Source organism: Acanthochromis polyacanthus, chromosome 20 (assembly GCF_021347895.1).
Source record: "Acanthochromis polyacanthus isolate Apoly-LR-REF ecotype Palm Island chromosome 20, KAUST_Apoly_ChrSc, whole genome shotgun sequence".
NCBI classification, from domain to species: Eukaryota; Metazoa; Chordata; class Actinopteri; family Pomacentridae; genus Acanthochromis; species Acanthochromis polyacanthus.
The window spans coordinates 26982453-27008788 of NC_067132.1; the positions used below are offsets into that span (position 1 = coordinate 26982453).

The 26336-nt window shown below is 38.9% G+C and overlaps 1 protein-coding gene across 1 annotated transcript; it reads left to right on the forward strand.

The window, feature by feature from the left end:
- The first annotated feature begins 812 nt into the window (after positions 1-812).
- On the forward strand, positions 813-4247 carry mc4r (melanocortin 4 receptor). Its single transcript, XM_022210606.2, has one exon. It carries the CDS (start codon positions 1368-1370, stop codon positions 2346-2348), a length of 981 nt encoding a protein of 326 aa, XP_022066298.1. The 5' UTR covers positions 813-1367; the 3' UTR covers positions 2349-4247.
- Positions 4248-26336: the final 22089 nt, after the last annotated feature.

Sequence of the window (26336 nt, forward strand, 5' to 3'; positions counted from 1 at the left end):
TATGTTAAACCTGTGGTAAATGCAATAAATAGTGAACTAAATCAGAATAATGTTGCCATTATGAGCATTCCTTTGGCAAAAAGAAGAGAGTTGGTCTCTGTTTAGAGTGCATAGATGTATAAAACATTAAGCATACGACCTTTTGCCTCTATTATTTTACGTGGTTATTTTTGCATATTTGTCACACTTCATCAAAGTAATTTTAATGTAAGACAACCCAAGAAAACACAAAAGGCAGTTTTTAGATGATGATTGTATTTAATTTAGTCAGTAGACCATCATTTAAAAGCAGCAGTTTGTGTTTTGTGGCTTATATCTGTATAATATTCAGTAGATATTAATATTAGTTTGATGATCTGGAACATTTAACTGACAAATGTGCAAAAATAGAAGATTTCTGTTGGGGGCAAATATTTTTATTTCAGCATCAATAAAAATGGAAAATCTAGCAGCAAATGAGCCAGATGTTTTCCTCTGGAGACCAAAGATCAGCTCAGATAGCATTAATAGCATTAATTTTTCTTCTAACCTTCAATAAAGTATGGATTTCCCCCAGTAAGGTATCAATAAAGTTTGTCTTTAGCTTTAGTATTGGATTTTAATCCATCATGTGAATAATAATGTTGCTCTCTTACAGCAAATACTACATACATTATAAAAATACATCTGAAAATACTGAAATATTGTTTAAAATCTGACTTTTTGTGTCACACTAGATGTATCTCTCAGTCTTTAGTTCATGATTCTACATGTTGAATGTTTTTACTGCCATACCAGACCCTGAATTTCATTTTATTTATGCTTTTAATTTCGCCTGAAATCCGCAGCAGCAACTTTAATTCATGCTGAAACCTCCATTCACGCGTCAGACAGAATTCTGCTCCTCCTCCCACCTTCATCGCTCCCCGATTGGACGGTCGGCTGCAGGGGTGTGTGTTTGTATTTGTGTGTTCTGGTGTAACAGAGTGAGAGAGTGAGTGAGGGAGTGAAAACCAGAGCAGCTTTACCAAGTGATGATCTGCATTTAGCCTCACATCGAGCCGCTGCCTCTCACTGATAATCAGCCTCTCACATGCTTCCTGGGTCTCGCTGCTTTGTCACTTCTTCTTCTTCTTCTTTCCGCTTGGTGAACATTAATCTGAACTTCTGACTGGCCTCCATGCAGAGTGGAGCCATGAGAGCAGAACAGCGGCATCATCTTCGATCGAGACGAGAAGCAGCAGCAGCAGATATATGAAGAATAAAAGAAACTACTTCTGGGATTTTTTTTCATGCCTTCTGAAGGGCGCCTGGGTTGTCCATCAGATAATGAAGGTGCTTCAAAGCCGCTGAGATTTCAATCAAAGATTTAACCCCAAGAAGCCAGTATGAACACCACAGATCCCCATGGATTGATCGAAAGCTACCAGAACAGGAGCCAAACGACAACTTTGCCACTTAACAAAGACTTGGCAGGAGAGGAGAAGGACTCTTCTGCAGGATGCTACGAGCAGCTGCTGATTTCCACCGAGGTTTTCCTCACGCTGGGCATCATCAGCCTACTGGAGAACATCCTGGTGGTCGCCGCCATCGTCAAGAACAAGAACCTCCACTCGCCGATGTACTTCTTCATCTGCAGCCTGGCAGTGGCTGACATGCTGGTGAGCGTCTCCAATGCCTCGGAGACCATCGTGATCGCGCTCATCAATGGTGGCAGCCTGACCATCCCGGTGACGCTCATCAAAAGCATGGACAACGTGTTTGACTCCATGATCTGCAGCTCCCTGCTCGCATCCATCTGCAGCCTGCTGGCGATCGCCGTCGACCGCTACATCACTATCTTCTACGCGCTGAGGTACCACAACATCGTGACGCTGCGGCGGGCGATGCTGGTGATCAGCAGCATCTGGACGTGCTGCACCGTCTCCGGCATCCTCTTCATCATCTACTCGGAGAGCACCACGGTGCTCATCTGCCTCATCACCATGTTCTTCACCATGCTGGTGCTCATGGCGTCGCTCTACGTTCACATGTTCCTGCTGGCCCGGCTGCACATGAAGCGGATCGCGGCGCTGCCCGGCAACGCGCCCATCCAGCAGCGGGCCAACATGAAGGGCGCCATCACCCTCACCATCCTGCTCGGGGTGTTCGTGGTGTGCTGGGCGCCCTTCTTCCTCCACCTCATCCTCATGATCACCTGCCCCAGGAACCCCTACTGCACCTGCTTCATGTCCCACTTCAACATGTACCTCATCCTCATCATGTGCAACTCCGTCATTGACCCCATCATCTACGCCTTTCGCAGCCAGGAGATGAGGAAAACCTTCAAAGAGATTTTCTGCTGCTCTCACGCCCTCTTGTGTGTGTGAGTCGAGTGTGAAGAAGCATCAGCGGAGCTACAAAACCCCTGAAATCAAACTTGGCGAGCAGAGACTTTGATGTCCTTTGAGCTGTAATCACTGTGGACTTGCTGCAGCTGCTGTGCTCTCGGTGTCGGCTGTAAATGATTTATTAGTCGGACTGAGTCGGGTTGCTCCAGAGGTAGGTTTACCAAACCCTTGTAACATAGAGTGTAGACAAACGCTGCTTTGTTTTTTTTCAAGTCAACGCTGCTCTAAAAGTGCAATTTGAAGTAAATGTGACCAGCATGTATTTGAATAAGCGCAGTCAGACTCTGGTTTCTCACTCGGAAATCTCTCCTTTCTGCCTTCACTGTTGGAGAAATAAAAAAGAAACAGACTTACTCTGAAGAATTTTCTGTATGAAGAAAGTCTGTGGCACTGAAGTGTCAAAGCAGCAGAGATTCTAATGAACTCTTCACTATTTTTTTGTCTAAAAAATGTCAAGAAAATTTCGATCAATTTTTCCCTAAACCCAAAGATGCTCAGTAAGAGGAGGAAAGAAATCAGAAAATGCTCAAACTTCAGCGTGCAAATGCGAGAATTTTAACTTGTTTCCCCTATAATTAATCTGTACTGGACGTCTAACAAAGGGATTACCCTCTTATGTGATGGACTACCTCCATGATTAAGAGTTTCATCCTCCTCATAACAGACTGACAGACAGCAGACACATATCCTGCTCGTTTTCTTTGCAATGAATGTTAAAATATACATGTCAAACATTCACTTTTCCTGTGATACGATGATGAGATGAAAGCCATAACGCCTCACTGATTTCCCCTATTATGTGCCAATTATAGGAGACGAAGGGAAACGGAGGGAATCTTGAAACTGTTTTCTACCAAAGTGGCATTTTATTCAAAACAACCAGTGTCTAAGCTCACTTCAAGCAGAGAAAAGAGGTGATTTTCTGAGCCGCTCAGTTGAGATTATCGTGGAAATGACAAACCAAGAGCACAACCACATTTCAACCACTGACGCCTCGGCACGAGATTTACTGCCAAAAATGTAAATGTAAAATCACTCAGAGCATTTACACTGCACTGGATGTAAGGAAAAACAGACTCAGGCGCAGTAGAAGGCTTAAACACTTCATGCATTTCTGTTTTTTTTTTTTTTTTATTTGGATGAGTTTACCTCATTTGCACCTTCCCTCTAGTGTGATTTCCCTCTCCTTCTTTTGTGATCGGGGATGCAGCTTTTACAGAGTCTCCTCTGATTTTTTTTAACGTTCACTTATAAATTATTTTCCCGTGAGTGAAATGCTAAATCAAACCCTGCATAGAAGCGATAAAGGTCCACTCTGACTCATTCCATCTGTTGGTTTCCAATCAAAGCGCTCGTGAACTTGTGGTCTGTGTAGATATTTTGTGTGAATTTTGCACTTGTGGGTTGCTCTTAACTCTCACTTACACCATGTACATGTGACTGTAAAGAAATCTATTTTTCATCATGTTCATGTGAAAGGGCAGACTTTACTGAATGTATTTTTATGTAGTAAACACGTGTTGTGTGACTCGTTGCTTTTAATCTTTGCCTTAAATATGTTGCACTGTGACGTAAAGAGCAACCGCATCCTCTGTGACAGTGTTGCACCGACTGATGTAATCGGGGTTTTTTCTATGTAGTTAGAAAATATTGCCTTATTTATTTATGCCTCTGTAAACTTGAAGCTCATTCCTAAGCTCACGAAAAAAGGCACAAGAAAAAGCGATGTGAACAGGATTGTCGTTTTTCTGTCAGCAGCAGCTTCGCCTTGGAGTTTGATTCATGTGTGCCAAATATGAAGGTGTTTGCTTTGACCTCTGCATCCGATGTGAACCACAGCTGCAAAGTAACTTCAATAAATCATAATTCCACCTCAGACACAGCTCTGTTTGTCAGCGTTTCTCTGGAGTCCGGACTTTAACCTCTGCACAAAGACCGGGTTATTGATTTTTCGCCTAAAACCAACCTCATAAACAAGGCAGCCTACATGTGAAGCAAAGACGTTTGGGGTACTCTGATGCCTACATGAACTATAAGAAGCTGAAATGTAGCTCAGTTTCTTCCTCGAGGTGAAAAGTTTGTGCGCTGTAGAAGTAACCAAAGGGCAGTGAATAATTTAAACCGCCGTAAACAGAAGATTTCTGGAAAATCATTCCTCAAGGGTTCAGTTTGCAGACTTGAGCAGCATTCGAAAAACGATATTGCTCCGGGAGCATCGGTGCGATAAATAGACTTCATTCAAAATGTAATCATCTTAATAGACTTTAAGGTTCCAAAACGGGGTGGAAGTAATCAAGGGAGACTGAGAAAATGGACATTTTGGCCACATTCAGTATATATCATTGCAAATGCTGCTCTGAAACTTCACGTTTGTGTGTTTTGGCCGTAAGAAATCTATTACCGGAGTGGAGAATTGCAAAGAAGCAGTGACTCAGCTGTTTTCTTTTTTCTCCCCTATCACATCATTCAGTTTCTTCCACTTTCATTTATTCTTAAATGGATTTTCATTTCGGCACAAAGGAAGAAAATGGCAGCGGCACAGTGGGTGTTCTTGCCCCGGGTCAGACAATGCAATGAGATGCTTTCCGAACAAATTTCATAGAGAATTCCTCCCAAACAACTCAAAGAGGTTCAGTGTTATGTAAGATTTTAGTAACAGCGAAGATGATATCGGACCACAGGAGTTTCAGGCCAATATACAGATGTTTCAGCCCGTTCAACAGGAAGAGAGGAAATCTGGTCTGAGATCTTGATCTAAACTGATGTTTCATCAAGTTCATTACACAACACGAGGGGTTTACAGATGCACTTTCAAGCCTGAAGACTCAATACCAAACATTTTTAGGTTGGTATACAGGAAGTTTTGTGGTTGTCATAAACATCAGGTTTGAAAGACGATTACTTCTGACATTCTTCAAGCCTCCACTTAACTAGATATCTTACCAGCTTTACGAACTAGGAAGCACTCCACCCAGGTACCACCTCACACCTAACCAATAGTCGACCAGCTCAAACTTTCATCTTTTGTTTTGCTTTAAACACAGACACAGAGAGAGTTTTCTTCCTGAATGGGGCGGGGACAGCAGCAGCTTATTGGTTTTTAGAGTGAAGCAGCCCATTATAGAAGTGAATTAAACTAGATATTTTCCAGTCTTGTTAAAATTTACCATCTTTGCAGTATTCCCAGCTGAAAAACTGAAAGACAGCATGTGAGGAAACGTGAGACTTACATTAATCTGCTGAAAAGGGGCGCAATATGGACCTTTAAGAACTACTTCCTTTATGTTTAGACCCAGCAGGAGCCAACTCAAGGTATGATACCGTTCAAAAGTTTGGGGTCACGGACTCGATTTCATGTTTTCCATGAAAACTCACACTTTTATTCATGCGCTAACATAATTGCTCAAGGGTTTTCTAATCATCAATGAGCCTTTCAACAGCATTAGCTAGCACAATGTAGCATTAGAACACAGGAGTGATGGTTGCTGGAAATGTTCCTCTGTAGCCCATCCCATTTCATGTTATTTTCATTGAAAAAATGCTCTTCTTTCAAAAATAAGGACATTTCTAAGTGACTCCAAACTTTGAAATGGTAGTGTACATGTTGACGGAATAGGGCGTCACAGCGTCTTCCATTCACTATCTAGACTGCACGCTGCATTGCCAGCTCCTCATTTGGATAAAATTGGGTTCTAAGATATTTTATGCAAATCAGGGAAATCTGGTCATCATTCACCCTCTCTGTAAACTCCAGAAAAACCTTTAATCCAACTGTTGTTGATCTAAAATGAAGATGGATTCAGTATCTGCATGGCTTATTTCTCACCTCAAATGTGTTCAGAAACTCATTTTGGTTTTCGTAATATAAGCAAAAATTGACATATGAGCTCCCATGTGGGTTCAGTTTGAGATCCAGGAGCCGAAAAAAAAACCCTACAAGTGACGTTTTTGTCCAATCAGGTGCAGCCAGGGTTTGCTGCGTCCAAATACAGCAAAAAGTCTACCACTGACATCGACAAAAAACATGGAAACCAAACAAAAAAACCTACATTTGGTCATCGTTTTTAGCCATTTGCGATTATTTTCCAATCTTGTGTGCATGCGTGACTTTAAAGAGAACAAAATCTGTGAAGTTTCTCCTTGTGATGCAAACAGATGGCAAACTCTATTGAGCATAAGTGACATTCAGATATAAGAATGTCTCTTTGATTTATACACTGAGACAGAAAAGTATTTATGATGGTGAAAGATCACGGTTGAAATATTTTACTTCTTGAATGTCATTCATTTTCTACTGACGGCTGAGCACACCTTGTGTACTGTTCAACAATCAGCTGTTATATAAAGTCACATAAAAATACTCTTGAGCTCACCTTTCCTGCTCTTCTCTTCTATCACACTGACAAAACACTGGGTGTATTGTGCAATGATAGAACTTAGGACTGTGTTTTCCTTTTGGTACTATATGAAAAGTTTCAGGCTCTGTTGTGTACCAAGGTAGCAGAACTATTCAGCGATGCTCAGTTGGAATCTGAGTCTTTACGATGCTTTTAGTCAGCTACACACAAAAAAACCCTATAATAGAGGTCCTTCCATGGTCCATTCACCTATTCAACTATTTTGCTTTTTCTTCAGATTCTATTTTGCATTCAGTTTGCCTGCTTTTTTTCTGTAGGACAGATACAGACATTTTAAACAATATATGTTTTTAGGAAGCCTCACAGAAGTGCATCTGGTGGATTGAGATGTGATGTGTTCTGATAGATGACTGGAAAACTAAGAAACAACTGCTCTGCTGTTTGCCCTCTTACTGCAAAGTAAAGGAACAAATGTTGCTGTGGTGTTGTGAACTTAAAATGGTTCACACAGTTTGAATCGTGTCACGTGCTTTCCTAGGATGAATTGTTCCCATTCAAAATACAGCAACAACATTTTCAGGGGTGAAATGCTTTAATTTTTCAAAACCAGACAGCAGTTTCCAGCAATGCAAAAGAATCTGAGCAGCCACAGAGCTCAAAATACAACAAAAGAGTAAACAGCTGAGTGAATGAACAGTGAATAGACTCGTTATCCGGTCACACAATGAGGATGGTTTTTCTTTTGTGACAGTATTTGTGAGAATAATTTGACAGAATCGGTCTTTGTGTACATGTAGATGTTATTTTCAGTGTTGTTTGCTTGAGTCGTTCACTAAATTTGCCATTTTAATGACACAACCTCCCTGCGTGCAAATGTTCCACCAAATCAAGTTTCAATTGACACTATTCTGCAGGGGGCACCACCACTCCATCCCGGGCTTAGCTCTGCACAAGAGGCTTGTTTTTGTCTTAAAGCAATACCAACAAGAAAGAGCATTTTTCTTCTTGTACTGGAATGATAATGAGGTGCAGTCTGACCACTCTCCAGCACTGTGGAGATGAATCTGACATGTCATGATAACAATCCACTTTTTCATCACATTAGTTCAAGCAAAGCTTTTTAAAAAAAAAAGTTTTCCAATGGACACTGCAGTTTACCAACTTCCCATAAACACCTCACATGCAGGGTATGGTTGATGCTAACTCGGCAGCTGTGCAAAGACTCAGATGTGTGTGACCAAAACAAATCTTGTCATTTTGCGTCTTGTTTTGGTCATTTTGCGTCTTTTTTTTGGTTGTTTTGTGTCTTGTTTGGCCGTTTTGCATGTTGTTTGTTTGTTTTGTCTCGTTTTGGTTGTTTTGTGCCTTGTTTTTGTCTTTTTGCATCTCGTTTTGTTCCTTTTGCGTCTCGTTTTGAGTCTCATTTTGGTCATTTTGCATGTTGTTTGGTTGTTTTGCATCTTGTTTGGTAGTTTTGCATCTCATTTTTGTCATTTTGTGTCTCATTTTTGCCATTTTGTGTCTCATTTTTTATCGTTTTGCATCTCATTTTGGTCGTTTTGTGCCTCATTTTTGTCATTTTGCGTCTTGTTTTGGTCGTTTTGTGCCTCGTTTTTGTCATTTTGCTTCTCATTTTTGTCATTTTGTGGCTTGTGGTCGTTTTGCATCTTGTTTTGATCATACAATAAAACAATGTGTTCTAATATCAAATTTACCCAAAGTAAAACCATGTCACATCATCTACATGGGCTGTTTTCCATGAGCACAACATTTCAACTGTCAATATGCAGCCGATTGTGTTAACTTAATCATGATTCATATTTGATTCCCTTGTTAGAGAATCCTCCTTTAATTATGAATGCACTGCTGAGCAGACAGTTACAAACCCATGTCTCGGCTATAAACTCCACTTTTGTACTATTTACTCTCCTGGTGGTTTTTCTTTGTTGTTTTTCACTGCCGGAATAAACACAGATCAACTCCAAAAGGCTGCAGTTTATAGCAGCAAACAGCAGAAGCCCACTTTTATGCTAGTAAATGTGCCCTGAACTCCACTTTTAGTCCATTTTCTTATGTCCCAGGTGTGTAACACTGTGTACTGCGGTCCTCGTGTGCAGATCATTTTGGAGCTACTACTGTTCTGCTAATGCGCTGTGCTCTGCAGGTTAAGCATCACAGCTGGAGACACCAGAGGCAGATCCGTGGGACAATGGAGGTACCTGTGGTTAGTGGAGATATGGCTGGATAACAGCAGGGCGAAGAGGACAGAACAGGGTGTAAGTGTTTTCAGACAGTAGCAGAAAAATGGCTCCAGAAGAGAGTGTTGGTAAATTTTACTGTCACGGATGAAAGCGAGCACAGCACTGTCGAGGAACCTGTGGTGCTTTTTAAGTTAAACTCTAAAATCAAAACGGTTTGAAGCTTCTAATAGCGCTGCTGCAATGGATGCTGGTTTGTTTTGGACTCAGTAAGACAGACAGACAAATGAAGGTGAGCTCTCATGTCACTCTGCTTCCACCCACCTTACCGGCTTCCAATCCCCTGGGCAGCCCTGCTGTATTTACTCCCACTATATTCTCTTTATGCGTTTGTCAAACACACTCACGACTTTCCGACCGCTGCTCTGATCCTAGATTGTTCCTGTTACTTGACAGCTAATGTGGTTTTTACTTTCAACACCTGCAGTAAACAGGTTTGGACTGGAATATAGTTGAGTTAACATCTACAGAGGCTGTTGTCTGTTTGTAATTTTTAAAACATTTTAGGTTTTAGGCTATTTCTGGGAGAGCGGTACTGGGCGTTTTGGCTAACTCTCTGTAAGAACCAGTTGGAAAAAAAGAGTTTGTCTCTGAGTATTTTTTTTAGAGTCAGGGTTTCTGGTATAGTTGAAGCTGATTTTGACTTGCTTGAAAACTTACTTGTGCACGTGTAGCAGGTTATGGGTTGTCCACTAGGGGGAGATATTTATGTATTCAAGCGGATCTCCACAAAATTAAGTTCCTCTACAACTTAAGCCATGTTGTGGGAAATGTATTTTCTGCCAAATTACACAAATACGTTTGTAGTGGACGTATCGTTGCTATTTCACTGCTTCAGTCTTGTTCCTTTTCAGTCAACCAGTCATATACCAAGCAGGGTGGAAAGAGGCTAGTTTATAAAAATTGCAAAAATGTAAGTAGTAAAATATTAATCCAGTATCGTTGCCAGAATTGTTCATCTGTGGGCACCAAGGATCGTGGCAGAGTTATGTGACAATTGGCGTACGTTTGTCTGTCTGTCTGTTAGCAATATTACTCAAAAACAGACTAACGCATTTTGATGAAATTTTCAGGGAAGGTCAGAAATGACGTCTACGTCGGCTGCCTGCATGAACTCCCGTCGCCCACTCGGTCGGTCATGCAATTTGGTGTCAGTGCATAACGTACATTTGCATAACACACTGAAAATTATGTGTGATGCAGTTATCGGAAACGATACGACTGAGCAGCCTTGGTGGAGTGCTGCGCTCTCTGACTGCTTTTCTAGTTATGGCATTATAACTTTGCTATGCTTCTTCATGGTTGTGCTGTTTCCATGGAGGTAAAAAATTGAGTCCACAGTGACCAAAGACGTGACGAAAACGAGAAAAACTTGGGATTCAGAGGGTTTAATGTATCGCTTCATCTCTCTGCTCCTCAGACTGTGACGTGTCAAATATCGCCCTTTTTTTTAACCTTTCATGCTGCTGGAACTGTGAATTTCTCTATGGAGATTAATAAAGTATCTATCTATCTATCTATCCATCTATCCATCTATCCATCTATCCATCCATCCATCCATCCATCCATCCATCCATCCATCCATCCATCTCAAACTAAACTCCAGGCTGCAGCCAGCCTCACCACGTCTGAGAGGATCTGCAGTATCAGTATCTCAGAGCGCCTCAGCCGGCTGCCTCCCGTGCATCGTGACGGGTCGGCAGCCCTGAATTCATCGCCTGTAATTGTTCTGCGCTGCTTCAAATCATTTGCACTCGATTTGCATTTGGAGACTTTTTCATCAGCTCTTCTCGTCCTTATCACGCTGGCCCACTGGGGGTTTTGTGCACACAGCTGCTTGCATCGAATTAGCCCGTGTTGACTCTTCTCCTGCCATCCCCAGCCACGGCAAATAATGCTGGAATTCATTTTCAAGTCAGGCCCTCTCTGTTAACTTCAATTAATCCACTAAATTGGATTGTTAAAAATGCATGCGAGAGGCGTCCCTGGCTCTGATACAGTAATTTTCTGACAGAAGTTTGTCACATGGAGGGTGGAAAATACTGAATTCTTAATCCTATGAGGGAAAGTCAGTGGAATTAATGTCGTCTATTTATCACCAGGCATTTGGTCTGAGTCATTTGAGGACATAGCTGAAAAACATCAAACGTAACCCTTGAACTTTGCAATGTTCAGTCCGTTCGTTATTGTGTTTTTCTCGTAGATATAATTCCTCCATCATGATTACATGTTGTGTAATTGTATTTGCTCATCCCCTGCCATCTATTACTGAGAATTTAAACAGCGGGGAGCCAAATGGATGCTAGTCACCATAACAACATCTGAAAACCTGAATGGCCTCAGATTTCTTCTTTTTTTCCCCTCCTTTTTGTGAATGTGAGTTCTTTATCAGCATCCTGCAGCTCCTCTTCCATGCTTAGAGGACTACATAGAAGCTGAACCAAGTGGAAAACAGAGCTGTGAAGACAGACGAGAGAAGATTCTAGCGAACCTTAATCCATTTGTCCAGCATGAGATGGTGTTTGGACAGTCAACAAAGCTTCTGTTCACCCAAAATCTATTAGCTGTCTTTAAACAACTTCAAATCTTCCACTCCTGCACCTCATATCTTTTGTTTTGAACAGTCTAGACACAGAAAACAAGGCATTTCAGATGGACTATAAGCTGAAAAGTAGTTTAAAATGATGAAATAACCAAGTGTGTGCCTCCCAACGAAGTAATCAGACATGCTAATTTCATCATGCTAGCTTAGAGCTAGCTGCACACGGTCAAAGCAATCATGATGAACACTAAAAAATAATTCATGATATTTTCTATCTCAGATCTGCTCCTCGTTTGTGACATTTTATTCCAAGAAAAAAACAAAAACAAGTTGGCAACAGCCAGGATGCCAAACTTGAGGCAATGTCTATCTTTTATATCCATGTCTGATGTCTGAACTGCAGGTCTGACATGAGAAATCCTCAAACTAAAAGTGTCTTTAGACTGAGGGAATTTTAAAAGTGCCATGATTACATCCAAAGCTGGTGAAGAAAGTGGATGCAAACAGACATGGATTTCCTCCTGCTGGAGCAAATGAAGGAAATAATTAGTATTGATTTAACTGTCTGTGTTTTAGGCTCCAGCACCCCCCGCGACCCTAGTGAGGATAAAGCGGTGTATAGAGAATGGATGGATGGATGTCTGTGTTTACAACTTCTGGGACTTGAAGTGTACAGGGAGCTGTAGCTGCAGTTAAACTTTAAAATTAACTTTAGAGATGTTATGTCATATAAATACCTCTGTTTCAACCAAATATCTTAACAAATAGCTGAATTGGCAGCTAGATTGATGCACATTCACACTCCCAAGATGAAGAAACCACTGATTTGTTGGTTCTGTTCCTGTATGACTAATAGTCTATTGATAATAGACTTTCTCATCTTGCTCCAATGTTGCAGTAAACATATCACTTAAAAGATACACTTATTCTCCTAATAAGAGAACAGCTATTGATAAAGATAAACCACAGGACCCTGGTTCTAGAGCTACCAAATAATGTGTTACATACAAATCCTCTTTGCTGTTTTCTACAATTTAATTAAGAGCTGAGGACATGGTTTCCTCACAAGGTCTGTCACTTTCAGGGGTTTTGTTTGTTTCTGCACCAGTGCTTCAAATGGTCCATATTATTAGAGGATATTTAAATATGTAAATGAGTTCTCTGAGTAGCTCCTTAGGAAAAGCACACTCATTTGATTATCTACTATATTATGACACCTTTATGCTTTGAGGAACATTTCATACTTTTTCGAGGAAGTAGTTCTCATGTTTCTGAGTCTGCTTGCGATATTTTCAGTATTTAGGTAAGTACCCTGTAAAACAAATAGTGTTGTTGCTGCAGACCTGAATTTGCATCTGTGATTTATGGCACCGAGGTTAAATTAATTCAGTCATGATCTAGTGGAAAGAATATTTAAGATTCTGCTTCTTTTGTACCAATCCACCCCGACACTTGTTTTATTTGAAAGAATATTCCTACCCACATAGGTAAAACCATCCAATAAATCATAATAACAAAGAACAAGCATAGATTAAAGGAAGGTTTGTCGCTGTTTCTTCTGCTTCCCAGTCTAAAAATCACAACAGATAACTTTTCTAGGCCTTTGCATTTTCAATAAAACACAAATAAAAGAGGAAAAGGAAGCTTGTGGTTAGTTTTTTGCTTACTACCTATAGCATTAGCATTAGCAACAAGGGCTGCATTATATATCTTGTTAGTATTGCCATGTGTGCAATAGCTGCATCACAATAAATGGAAAAAAAACAACAAATGCATTTTACTACAATTTTTTTCTGTTTGAGATGATTAATAATTCAGTCAACAAGGGCTATGATAAAAAAAATATTTGCAGACAACATATTTGTCAGAACAAAAACAGCACTTAAACTAAATTAAAAGTACTATTACAAGATGAAATCTATTAAAATCTGTTTAACTCTTTACGAATGAATGTGGAACAGGACAAATGGACAGAAAATGTGTTTTCAGGTCACTATTGTGCATCAGTGTAAGCTAAACTCCGCTGCTGTTTACATTGTTTTTTCTTCTCTCCTGCTCTCCGTGCTCACATAAACGGCATTTTAATACAGTAAAATTCTAAATAAAGCTGCTTTTGTTCATAGATTTTTTTGTTTCTGTTGTCAGACAGCAGAACGAGGATGAAATAGTGACTGAAACGCAGCCCATTAAGACTACATGCTAGCAACTATAGAGCTATTTATGATCACTGTTATACATTTTAAAGTGCTTTAAAGTTTTATCCATCGACCCGAATTTCTCTTGTCAAAATTGATCAGTTTGACCTGCTATACTGCTGTCATTTAAGAAGCTTCCAATACTTCTTAAAAGTCGTTGTCAGGCAATAAAGGAATGTAAACAGATTTAGGAACGGCATTCATAACAAGCTAAGCTAACTCTGCTCATGTATCTCAGCTGATGTGGATGTTAGCGTTGCTCTCAGTTCAATGTCATTCATGTTGATGTGAGAAGAACAAACAGAAAAACAGAGACAGAAAGCAGGACTTTAGTGAACAAGTGAGTCACGTTCTAGACAAGCTGCAGCTCTTCTATGCTATGAGAGCATGTAGCTGCTAATGCTAATGCTAATGCGATGAGAGCAGGGCAAACGGAAAAGACACAGACAAAGAGTGGTTTGGGGTTTGGAAAGGATGATGTTAACTGGGGAAGAGTCCATCTGTTGTATGATTGTAGAGGGACATGGAGGCTTTCTCCAACATGTAACCATGGTGACCGTACATAAAGATCGCTGACGACAGCTGCAGCCTCAAAGTGCTTGGATGATTAAAAAATAAATAAAAATTTAAATGCAAAAATGAGACCGAAATGACACTGACAAAAACTAGATTGATATGTTTTTAGTTTTTATTGGCCAGAATTAGCATTAAATTAGCAAAATTGGACTAAGACTAATGTACATTTTCATCAAAAGTCTAAAGCTGAATCTAAATCAAGTGCCAAAATGAACACTGCTTCATACAAAAAGAGAACCTGGGGAGTTCTCATTACCCGGGATTAATCTGCAACTGAGGTCTGTCTGGTAGAAAATCATTAACTCTGATTTAAGGGTTTTTCGATACGCTGGGTTTTCTAAATTTTATTCACAAGACACAGCAAAATGAGCAACAAACAGGAAAGAAAGCATTCAAAAGTAAGATTTGGCTACAGAAAAGGTGATGTTGACAAAAAACAGTGACTCTTTCATTTGTTACCACCATATGAGATAATTTATTAGATCATTTAAATCCAAGTCCAGAGCTAAATGTGACTGCCATCCAAAGCCAAAAAACTAATTCTGCTCCTTTCACCAGTTTTACACCATATGAGAAATGTTCCAAACAACTTTTTCATCCTTTTTTTCGATTATTTTTTAATTTTCCAAGCAGATGGACTACCCCACAAAGTTTCCCTGCTCATTTTAAAACAATGAATTTTTTGACAATAGCTTTGTCAGGTGGAATTCTTCTATTTCTTCACAAACTATTCACAGAAAGGCTAAATATTGCAGTGGCAGTGCAGTTTTATTAGACTCAGCTGCCTGGCTGTGGTTCACAACCAACTAAATATAATTAAAAACATAAACCTGAACTTGATAAAGGCGCCTTCAGCTTGTGTTCCTTTTACCACAAATCAATCTTTTATTTATTGAAAAATGTCTGATTTAGTGTCAGACAGATCTGCCTAGTGAAAGCAATGATTGCATTGAGCCAATTTTAAATCTAGATGTTGTCGTCATTACACGATGCGATCCGCGTTTAGTTCTCTAATGATAAGTTGAAGCCTGTTGCCTCTTTGATTACCTGATAACTCCTCAGATTCATCCCCTCATTGAAGCACCAGCTCAGAATAAGAATGATTAAACTGCAGTCTCTCGAAAGTTGGACAATACAACAACAAATGAAGAGACGAGTTCTCCTTACATGGTGTTTATCTGTAAAAACCGACAGCTATCATGCTTCAAAAACCAGAAACAGTCGAACCGCCTAATGGTTCCATCTCCTTAACTGTGTTATTTATGATGCTTTTAAGAAGAAATCTCCACAATGAATCAATCTTGTCACTGCATTAAATGGAGAGATTAGTGGTTTTTGTCCTTTTTAGTGTTGCATTTGGAAGATGTCATGAAAATTAGCCAGTCATACTGAATTTGGGCCGAGAAAATGGTTCATTCAAGCTTCGTTGCACCTGTTTTGCAGACATTAAGTCAGTCTGAAGGCCCACAAATGTTTAATGGCGTTGCTAATAAATGCCTCTGATTCAGTCACTGGAAGCTGATCAAACTTTTAGAACAAGGCCTTACATAATACACACTAAAGCAACAAAGGGCTGCAATCAGGTGATTAAAACTTTCTTTGACATTTTCAGCTGTTATAATGACAACAAATGGACACAGCCGGTGTCAACAGAGTCACTCTAATCAATGTGATATTTACCTGAACAGAGACGTATGAACAAACAGCATCCTGGTCCGGTCAGAGCACAAAACCACAAACAAAATGAAAAAAATACACTGTAAAAAACCAAAATGACACCAAAATGCAACAGTTTTTGATTCTACACAACTTCTACTAAAATTATGTTCAACCAACAAACTCCATTGAGCTCAGAAAATTAGCTTTAGCAACTATAATTAGTTGTAGTTTTTTAGTTACCAGATTTAATTGTGTTAAAATAGAGTACTGGAATTCAAGGTGAAGAAAAAGTTATTAAGCTACTTCAACTTAAATTTGGTTGCACATCAACTGATGCAGAAATGTGAGGTGAAATTACACACAATATTTAAGTTGATCCAATTACCAACATTATTCGGTCAACCCAACTGTTTACAACTTAAAAACTTTCATAAATTAGAAAATGTACTATTTTGACTTACAAGTCAAACATAATTAAGTGGTCAGGTTGATTTATAGAGTGTGCATCAGGCTGATTTAAAGGGAAATATGATGTGAAACACAAGAGATCAACAGAAAGCTGCAACCATTAAAAACAAGCTTTTATTTAGAGAATTCTCAGCATTGAGTATTTCAATAAGCCTCATTGAAAAGCACCACTATGAGCTGTGTAGGTATAGATGGAGCTCTTTTGATTACTCATCAAGGTTGTGAATAAAGTCAGAAGGTAAAATGATGCAGCTGAATTTAAATTGAGGGAAAAGACAGGTTTTTATGTGAAGCTGAAGTTTTTAGAAATAGTAGCTGTTCAAACCTCACAGGGTAAACGACAAGCGATTGCATGGGTTTTTATCATAATACGTACTTAACTCCTCCACTGGACCGACCTCTAATTAGCTTGAGAGGTTGTCATGGCGGTGTTAACAAGGGTCACCATCGCCCTTTGGATTATTATCCCGGCTGCTCGGTACTGAGCTCATTAGGACGTCAAATTTACACTTGTGCAGCTTTAAAGTCAGTCACTTCTGAAGCCACAAATAGAGACCCGAAGCAAAACAGAACTGATGACTAACTGTTGACACCACGGATGATGAATGAACTTTAATTACACTTTGCAAGAACACAATTAAAATCTGATTCGGAGGGTATTTCTGTGATTTATCCTGCTTGGTGAGATGAGAATTTGTTGTCAGATCAGCATCAGCACCTTACCATAGTGACTGTTTTCCACAGAGGTGAATGAAACTATTAAATACCAAACTCGGAAACTCGCTTTTGATGTAATAAGAGACCCCTAAAAGTGACAAACTAGACGCAAACTTTTCAAATGTTGCAAAAAAAGTTAATAAATTACAACATCACACGAAGTCTGTTGGTGTCCTTTTACAGGTGCTCCATAGAAGCCATTCTAACATACTGTATGTGTGTATGGTTTAGCAGCTGTACTGTGGCCCAGAAAAAGGCTCTCCAACAGGTCGTCAACACAGCCCAGAAGATAATCGGTTGCCCCCTTCCCTCACTGGATGACCTTCACAGTGCTCGCTCTGCTAAAAAAGCTCAGAGCATTGTTAAAGACATTTTCCATCCTGGTCAGTCATTGTTTGAACTTTTGCCGTCAGGCAGACATTACAGGACACTCAAATCAAGAACAAATAGACTGAAAAACAGTTTCTACCCCACAGCAATAACTACCCTCAATGCCTTAAGGAATGTCATGTCTGATTGAGTATTTATTTATTTATTGTTTTTTCTATTTGTTAACTTGTGTTGTCTTTTTTTAATGATGCGCTGACTGTCTGGCACTTTTAAATTTCATTGTACTGGCTACAATGACAATAAAGGACTATTCTATTCTATTCAGTAAAATTAAGCATAAGATGTCCATTAACTGCTTTGGAAAGGATAAACTCTTGTAAAGAACAGCATGGAAGCAGAAGCAAGTGTTTGCCAACCGCTAAAACCTCAAAGAAGACGAAAAACGAACCAAACTTTGTCCATCTGTTAAAGAAACATAGAAAGAAGTCTTCAGGAATCTGTTTTCGACCAAGAAAGTTGTCATTTTTCTTCAACATCAGTTGTTGTTGGGACATATTTTTGATACTGCCTGAGGCGTCGAGAGGCAGAAACAGTCATGTCAGCTTCTTTGAAAATGATGTTTCAAGTCTTTTCTGATTGTAAGAAGTATAAAAAAAAACTTCACAACAAAACCAAGGACATTTTTCTATGACTATATTTAGAGATTTTTAATGAAAAAGGAGGTTTTAACACTCTGATCCAAGCAGTTTCTGGACTTTTTATTTGCTCCTCTCACCTTTTAACTCACTGTAAGGTAATTTTTCCCTGCAATATAAAGTCCTGAACCTCTGTGGAAACGTTACAACCATGACTAGAAGGAAGAAGAACTAAGAAATGTCTTCTGAGCAGTATGAAAAAAGTTAAAATACTATATGTAATGATTTGATCATTTATTTCACTAAAATATGAATATGAATGTGCAACGTTTTTCCTCGTCTCCACAGGTGTTTCCAGTATTGCAGAGAAAAATGTTGGCTCTGAAGACTATAAATATTTATTACACTGCCTGCAGTTCAGCCAAAACATTCCTGAATTTGCAGCAAATCAGTTTTTTACTTATTTTTATGCCACTTTTTTTTGGCAAATATTTAGAAGAGACATCTGAAGTATTATTGGTGAAAAATCATGAGTTTAACCTCAGATTTGGGTCATTTTCCCAACAGAACAGCAAGTCACAGATAATTGATTCAGGGGCCATTGGAAAGTTTTCTGTTTTTACCGGCTCTAGTATGTGGTGTCAATTTGGTGATTCGTTAACTACAACATGCCAGCTTTGGGGTTCAGATGGTTAATTCTGATCAAATTTATCATCATTCGTATGAATGTAAATGTTTGTCATAAGCCACCTCAATTGAACTTTGTTTTTTGAAGTAATTGGGGAAGTTTTCCTGAAATTTCACAGTTGTCATTAACCTTCTGTAATGGGATACTTCAAAACGCACATAAAAGTACATTATATCGCTATAAGTGTGGCTCCTGAACCTGTGGTCTGACTGTGGTTAACAGTTTGTTCTGGACGTCTCCACAGCAAATGTGTGAACATCAAAAAGCTGCACACTCTCAGCTACACCGACAGGCGACAAATGAAGGTTAATGAAGGTACATGTTGAACATGCAGTGAGGTTGGCAAGTGAATTCGGGATGGATAATTCTGACTACTTTGCAGCGCAGACTCCCCAACGGTTAAATGAAAGGGAGAGGGAATCTATTTCATTTATCAGACAGTCTAGAGTTTCTGCTCCAGCTGATTTCATGGGCATGGGCACTTCCTCTCAAACTGCAACTGTTGTTAGCGATAAAGACCCCCGCCTCGTCTTCTGCCGGAGTCTGCTGACAGACTTCAATATTATACATATTTATAGATACATGTAAAGTGTTTTTCATCTGATTTGACCATTTTGTCCAAGAAACTAGTAAGAAAATTGAACTTACAAAAGATATACTTTAGGTTAAAGTTCACTCAGTCTATTAGAATTAGTAGAGCCTCAAGAAACTTTGGGGATATTTATTCATTTATTCAACCTTTGTTTAAACTCTGAGCGCACTGAGGTATGAGTAAGAGGATAAAAGATGACAAACAAACGTGGACAACAAGAATATATTAAAAAGAAATGATGAAATATGAAGAGGAGTAGAATTAAGGTTTTAAAACAAATAAAACAACAAAAACAACAGCTGTTGGAAGATAATAGATGGAAATTAAAAACCTGAATTGCTCAAGGTATAAAAATGAGTCAAACTTTAGAATGTTTTAAAAGTTATCCCAGGTTTTAAGGTGCACGGCGATTAAAACTGGATTTTCCTAGCATGCTAAAAACAGTAACCAAGTCATTTAATGTGTACTGAGGGCCTAAATTAATAGATGGTAATGGAAGGTGATAAAAACAAAACAAACAACAACAAAAAAACAGTGCAAGCCTTATGAGTTTTTTTTAAAAAAAAGCCCAGTATAAATCATGCCTTAGAGAGACACAGGGCCATCCAACCTCAGTATTGGACTCAAAGACATGAATATTATAATTGTCACGATTAATAAATCTTTGTTGAGAATGATAAAAAAAGCATCTAGTGTACTTAAGAATTGCTGCTCATACATGCAAAGATGTCACCATAATCCAGGACTGATAAAAAGTGTTGCTTCTTTAAGTATTTTCCTACAATGTAGTGGAAAACATGATGTATTTCTGTGGAAGACGACATTTTTGACTTAAGTTAACAGTTACGCCTGAGAATTAAATGTGAGTTTGTCATTGATTCAAATGCCCAAATAATACAAATTTATGTGTACTGAGCATAGACTGTATATAAAGTGGACGTAGCATCTGGCTCCAGAATTGAAGCCAACCCGGAAGTGTCAAAAACTTGCAATATCACGCCGTCCGCTAGGGTTGGCTCCAAAAAGCTTTTGCTCCATAGACCCCAATTCATTTTTGGAAAAAATTAAATTTGATAGAATGATGTTCTACAGCTCAGGATTTTTTTCCCGTTAGTTTTCATGGTCAAAATGAGAGATCAGGTGGCCGATCTTAAAATAAATCAATACTGAATTTTAAATAAATCGTTAAAGTTGGCGGAGCCAGGGGGCGTGGCTATACTTGATAGACAGCAACAGAAGCCTCTGCGGTAAAACGTGGGCGGGATAAGAGAGTCCTCAGCCAATCCTGCGCCTAGTTGCTCTCCGGTCCAGCCTGTTTGATGACGCTTTTTACATCACTGGCTCCAAAAAATCCAAAACGGCGACCTGAAGTAGCAAAATCCGGGCTTCATTTTCTCGGCGTTGAAACCAACGGGTGACATCACGGTTAGTTCATGTCTGGTACTGAGATAAATTTGTAAAAGAGTGAGCCAGTTCTGAAGGGCTTTTACAACATAATGTACAGTATTTGCACTACAATATAACAGGGTGTCATCAGCATAAAGGTGTACATTACAGTTGGATACTGAGAAAGTAAAATTTTTGATGTACAAAGTGAACAAAAGTGGGACACCTTTTGCAATCTTCACAAAAAGCCCCTGTTTGCTTACAATAAGTTTTACATGAAGAGTTCAAAATGGAACCTCAAACCTCTTATAATAGTTTGTTAAAGAGCCTTTCTACAATTTTGAAGTCAAATGTCACAATGGTAAAGATACCTAAATGGTTCCTTGAGGCTCCTCTACTCCTGAGAGTGTATAAAATGATCCGCTTTATGATAAAGAAATAATACAGCTGACAGTATTATGGTGCTTTATTTCAGTCCAACATAGAACAAGGTTTGTAATTGCTAACAATTAATAAACATACCAAAAAATCGTGGTCAGCTCACATTATTTTGGCATTAAATTATGGCGCTCTTTGGAACAATGTTGGAGGTATTACTGAACGGAACTTTCTGAGATCAGTTTTGTATATGTGGGCAAATTAGGATCTTATTTGACTTTCTGCCAACAGATATGTTGACAAATGATGCTAATTAATAAAATCATGCACCATTTTCAGAATGTTCCTGTACAGTGGTAATGGTAAGGAGCCCAAAAGGTTCCTTGAGGCTCTTCTAAGAGTCTGCAGTTGGTTACTGAATTTGCTGTTGCCTCCATGAACAGAACAAGTAATTCAGTAATTAATCAGTCAACGTGTCCTTCAGAAGAACACAACAAATCAGTGACTGCTGGTCAAATAGGTGGCAGTTCTAGGCCATCTTTTTCAATATGTGTATGGATAATTGACTAAGAGAATAAAACGCTTTGAATAAAGCCATAATGTCAATGCAGCCTGTTTCCCATTTATGCACAGAAAAGAGTCTTTGTGATCCAAACCAAATCAATACTCATTCAGAGACAAGGTTAGGTTTGATAAAAGAAATGTGGAGAAAGAGAAAGTGAGCTGTGACGTCTGGAGCCAAAGTGCTTCATAACCTTGGTCAAAGTTGTTTCTTTATGGCAACAAAAACTTAAACTTTACTGTACAGCACATTTAAATCAACATTGACGGTGTGCTGAGCAAGTTTAATTTAGGTTAAGACCCTGCAGTGTTATTTATGATGCAGATTACCTTGAGTAATTTAGATATTAAGGATGTAAACTCAACAAAAATGGCGTAAAGTACAACTATACTCATATGCATTATTAGAATAAAGCCATGTAATATTGTTAATTATGGCGATTACTAATTTCAAAGAAAAATCACCTAAACTTGTATGCCTTCCATCCACCCTGACCTCCTCCTACTGACTTATGCATAAATGCACTCTGTAGTGAAAAAATACTTGATATACTGATGTAAAATTTCACAGATACCATTTTACATATCCAGTTTATGATAAACAGGTTTCAATCAAATCAGAGTTGATGGAGCTGAAGATCCTTGAAAATTTGAGATGGAATAATATTCAATAACTGTTTTCTCTTCATCAGAAAATGCAGCTTAAACATCAAACATTGAACAAGGATATCAGCACAATTTGGAATATTCTCTCCTCAATAGTAAGTGCAATATTTTAATTTCATATACAACATGTCATTATTTTTGCAGTATTACTTTACTATTTCAAAGTCATAGGCAATGTTTCTGCTCACTTTTCTGTATTTCAGCACACTTATTTTTATTAATTCTATTACCCACTGCATTTATTTTCATTTTATAGTCATTTCTTTCTGAGAAACAATGGATTTCACTCTGGCTAGATGCATTTCTGTGGCACCTTCAAACAAAGGCAGCTTAATTTTCAGTGTTTTTTTCTCTCTAGAATTTAATGAGGTGGCCATTGAAAGCAGGTCAGAATGTGACGAGTGACGTGACCTGGTTTTATATCTGCAGGATCACAGACGACCATTTTCATCCATTTTGGCGTTGCTGTGCTACAAGAAAAAAAAACACAATGTCACATCTGTGTAGCTAAAACAAATGGAACAGTGGAATAAAACCCCAGAGATGGCACTCAGAGGTCAAGAAGCCAAAAAAATACAGAAATTCAAAATTCATAAATATAACTAGCACAATCACTCAGTATACATACTCAATAATGTGCTGCCTGCAAAACCGTGTTTAAACCGTTTATTTTTGAAGTTGTTTCCATTTTCAAAATCATGTCTTGGAGACACATAGAAAACTGAAAGTAAAAGAAGGAAGCTAGATCTGTTCAAAATATGCTGGGAAGTCCTCTCCACATTTATACTAAATCTAATAACCTCCTTTGACTGCTTCCTCCGGTTTACTCTATCAATCGGTTGTGCCTGAAAGGTTTAGTCAATATTTACTCCAGCTTCGTCAGCCATTGTGCTCGCAGCCCCTACTTTCCAAGTCAGAAAAGGGAAGAATTAAATAATTTTCTTTCTGCATTGCTGCCCTGCTCAGAATTCAGATCAGTCCGGAGGGTAGACCTCTGTCCCCGAGGTCTTCTCCCTGACAGCAGCCGACATGCTCGTCTCCACATCACCCTGCTGCCTGCTGCATGCACTCGGCATACTGATCATCCTCCTGTCTCTATGTGATATCCATTCGTCCTACATGGCTGCCTGCACTCCTAATTACCCATCAGGCATAAAACCAACCTTTTATGAAGTGAATATTTAATAGGAAACTCCTCAGAGCCTTGATAAGCAGGAGTTGATTTAGCCGCAGAAACTCGCAGTATGAATCCCTTTGTCAGTGACTGAAGGCCCATTCACTGATGCTCCAAACAAATGGTAGAAAATCTCTCTGCTGAATGAGCTCTTCACTAAACTTCTTCAAACAAATATCATCCCACACACATTGAGACTAGCAGTTGTATTTATCAAACCCGGTGGCAGATGACTGCAGATACCAGCACAGGCAGAGACATTAGGAATCTTCAGCCTCAAAATGTGAAAGAAAGGCATCATTTTTATGCACCGATGGAGTGGTTTCAGTTGCAAAATGTTATTTACTTAAGGTTTTCTCTGATTCCTGCAGGTGTAGTGACTCTGCATTTAATAAGGGGCTACCCACAGGCTATTTGCACTGATTCATGAATGGGAACAGATCAGCTGTGGTTGCTGCATATCGTTAGGAGCCAAACACAGTAAATTAGGCATGAGATTATGCAGTGGAATCGGGGCTATGCCAGTGCATTGCACTGCTCTGACATCCCCTAAGCAGCAGGGGAGTTTTGTTTCACTGTTTCTGGTATATTCTTGCTATCAGGTTACAAACTGTGCAAAAATGATAGCTCTGGATAAAGGCAAGCCACTATTGCAGGGTAGTTTAGTGTGCTTCATGCTAATGTAACCAGACGGGTACGTCGAGGGGAGATGATTGACTTAACGAGGTTCTCTCTGCTCAGAATTTGGGATTTAAATTGACTGTATGAAGCCAATTCTATGAGCGATGCACTTTCTCAGCTGAGGGAATTCGTTGCATGTATCTGCAAACCTGTTGAGCTTTCAGTGACAGTAAACATATGCATCGTGTTGCCTCAGCAACCTACGTGCATTCAGCTGGTGATGCGGAAAAAGCATGAATAATAATTTATATATGGTTTTGAGTTGCTACCAAGTCAACACAGATCGGAAAATGGGTCAGTTTGTTGGCATTTATTACAATAATTTCCCTTTTATTTGGCCAACAACTACAGGGATTTCCATGTATCCTTCATTACAGGACTGTGTCAAATAGGTTCTGAATAAATTTCAAAGTTCCAATGTGTAGCTGTCTTATGCAAATAAGCGTCTGCATTGATTGGTAAAGTAAATATATTACCTTATAGGATTAACAGTCTTCTACCAGCAGAAATCTCTTGCTTCATTTGCAGCTGCAGCACTTTTTCCTGTAATACATTTCAGTATTCTTCACAGCTCTCCATTATAACAGCATGTTCCTCTTGACTGGAGTAGGTGGCACATTTTTGGACCATTTTAGACAGAACAAGAGTCAAATGGAGCTTCAAAAGCCTCATCTTTTGGGGAGTGTGCTCAGAGCCTGGTGAAGGAAACTTGGTTCCCGAAGAAAGCTGATAACCATTGAATAACATCGGATGTATGATTGGAGTTTGGGAGTATTTTTCAAGGTAGATTTTACAAAGCAAGCCTGACTATATCAAGATGCACCTCAGTGTGTGATGCTAGGAAAAGATTTTAAACTTACAATTATCAGAAAGCAAGACAATGCTTCACAATAATGAGATACATGCCCACGGAGCTGCTGGAAGTATACCAGGTTGTGTTGAGTTTGGCAGGTTAGCAGCCATATGAGATTTGAAGCATACATTCTCTGAAAAGGGTAAACAACAAAAAAAGTTACACCTGGGATCTTTTAACATCTCCGACCAAACCAGCTGGTGGATCTTAAAGCAAGTGGGTGATGTGTAAATCTAATCCACTGAGCAGTGTGGGAGGAAAGTTACATCTATTTGCAATTCAGGTAGCCAGGCTAAAGGCTTCAGCTCCACACAGGCAGTGGTTTACCATCCATAAAATAAGAAGTTCTCAAATCGTTAATGAGTCTCTGGAAGCTTAACTGAAAACATGCAGTCTTCTTTTTAAACCTCTGCTCTTCTGGGGCTCAAAAACCTGACCCATGAAATAGCTCACAATTAAATGACACTTAACCTGTAAGCATCACAGACCACAGAATAAAGCCTAAATGCAGTGTTCTGATCCTCATTCTGTTTAAAAGTATTTAATTCAAACACTAACTCTCAATAGTTCCATTCATGACCATTATAAAAACAAGTAATTTATGTTATGGTAGCAAAATTAGCTTCTGAACACCTTTTAACACATAAAATGCATGTTATAAAAAAGCATTGGCATATTCAAAACATATATAAGACTTGAGTTGATCAAAAATAAAGTTTTTAAACTCTGTGCAGCAACCATGTAGAGGATCATCACTGATGGTAGGAGTTGGGTCTGCAACTACAGCCATGGCCATAAGTTTGGACACAAGTACCATGACGCTTGTGAATCTTAGAAAATACCACAAAATTGTCACTTACAATACAGTACACAACTCCTGAGAACTATATTAAGTTTTATATTTTAAAAAAAACATCAAAAGAGTTTGGTGTCATTTTGTTATTCTTACCAAATTCGGTTGTGAAAGTACTGCATTTTTTTGTTATTTTCTTCTAATATTATGTTTTGGGAACAAAGTTGTTCCAATTGTTGGAATTTATTGATAATATTATATCCCTTGTTGATTTGTTGACTAATTAAACTGGCGCTGTCAAAAAATATTAGTTATGTTCTGTAATAGACATCAAAACAGACATAGTAAGTCATGCTGTGTCCAAACTTATGGCCATGGCTGTACTATCATAAGAAGAAATAATAGTTACACCAGGATTCTGCCTATTGTTGTCACATATTTGAGGGAAATTAAACAT

Coding starts and splice junctions, on each gene's coding strand:
- mc4r (XM_022210606.2), top strand. CDS start 1,368: ATGAACACCACAGATCCCCATGGATTGATCGAAAGCTACCAGAACAGG.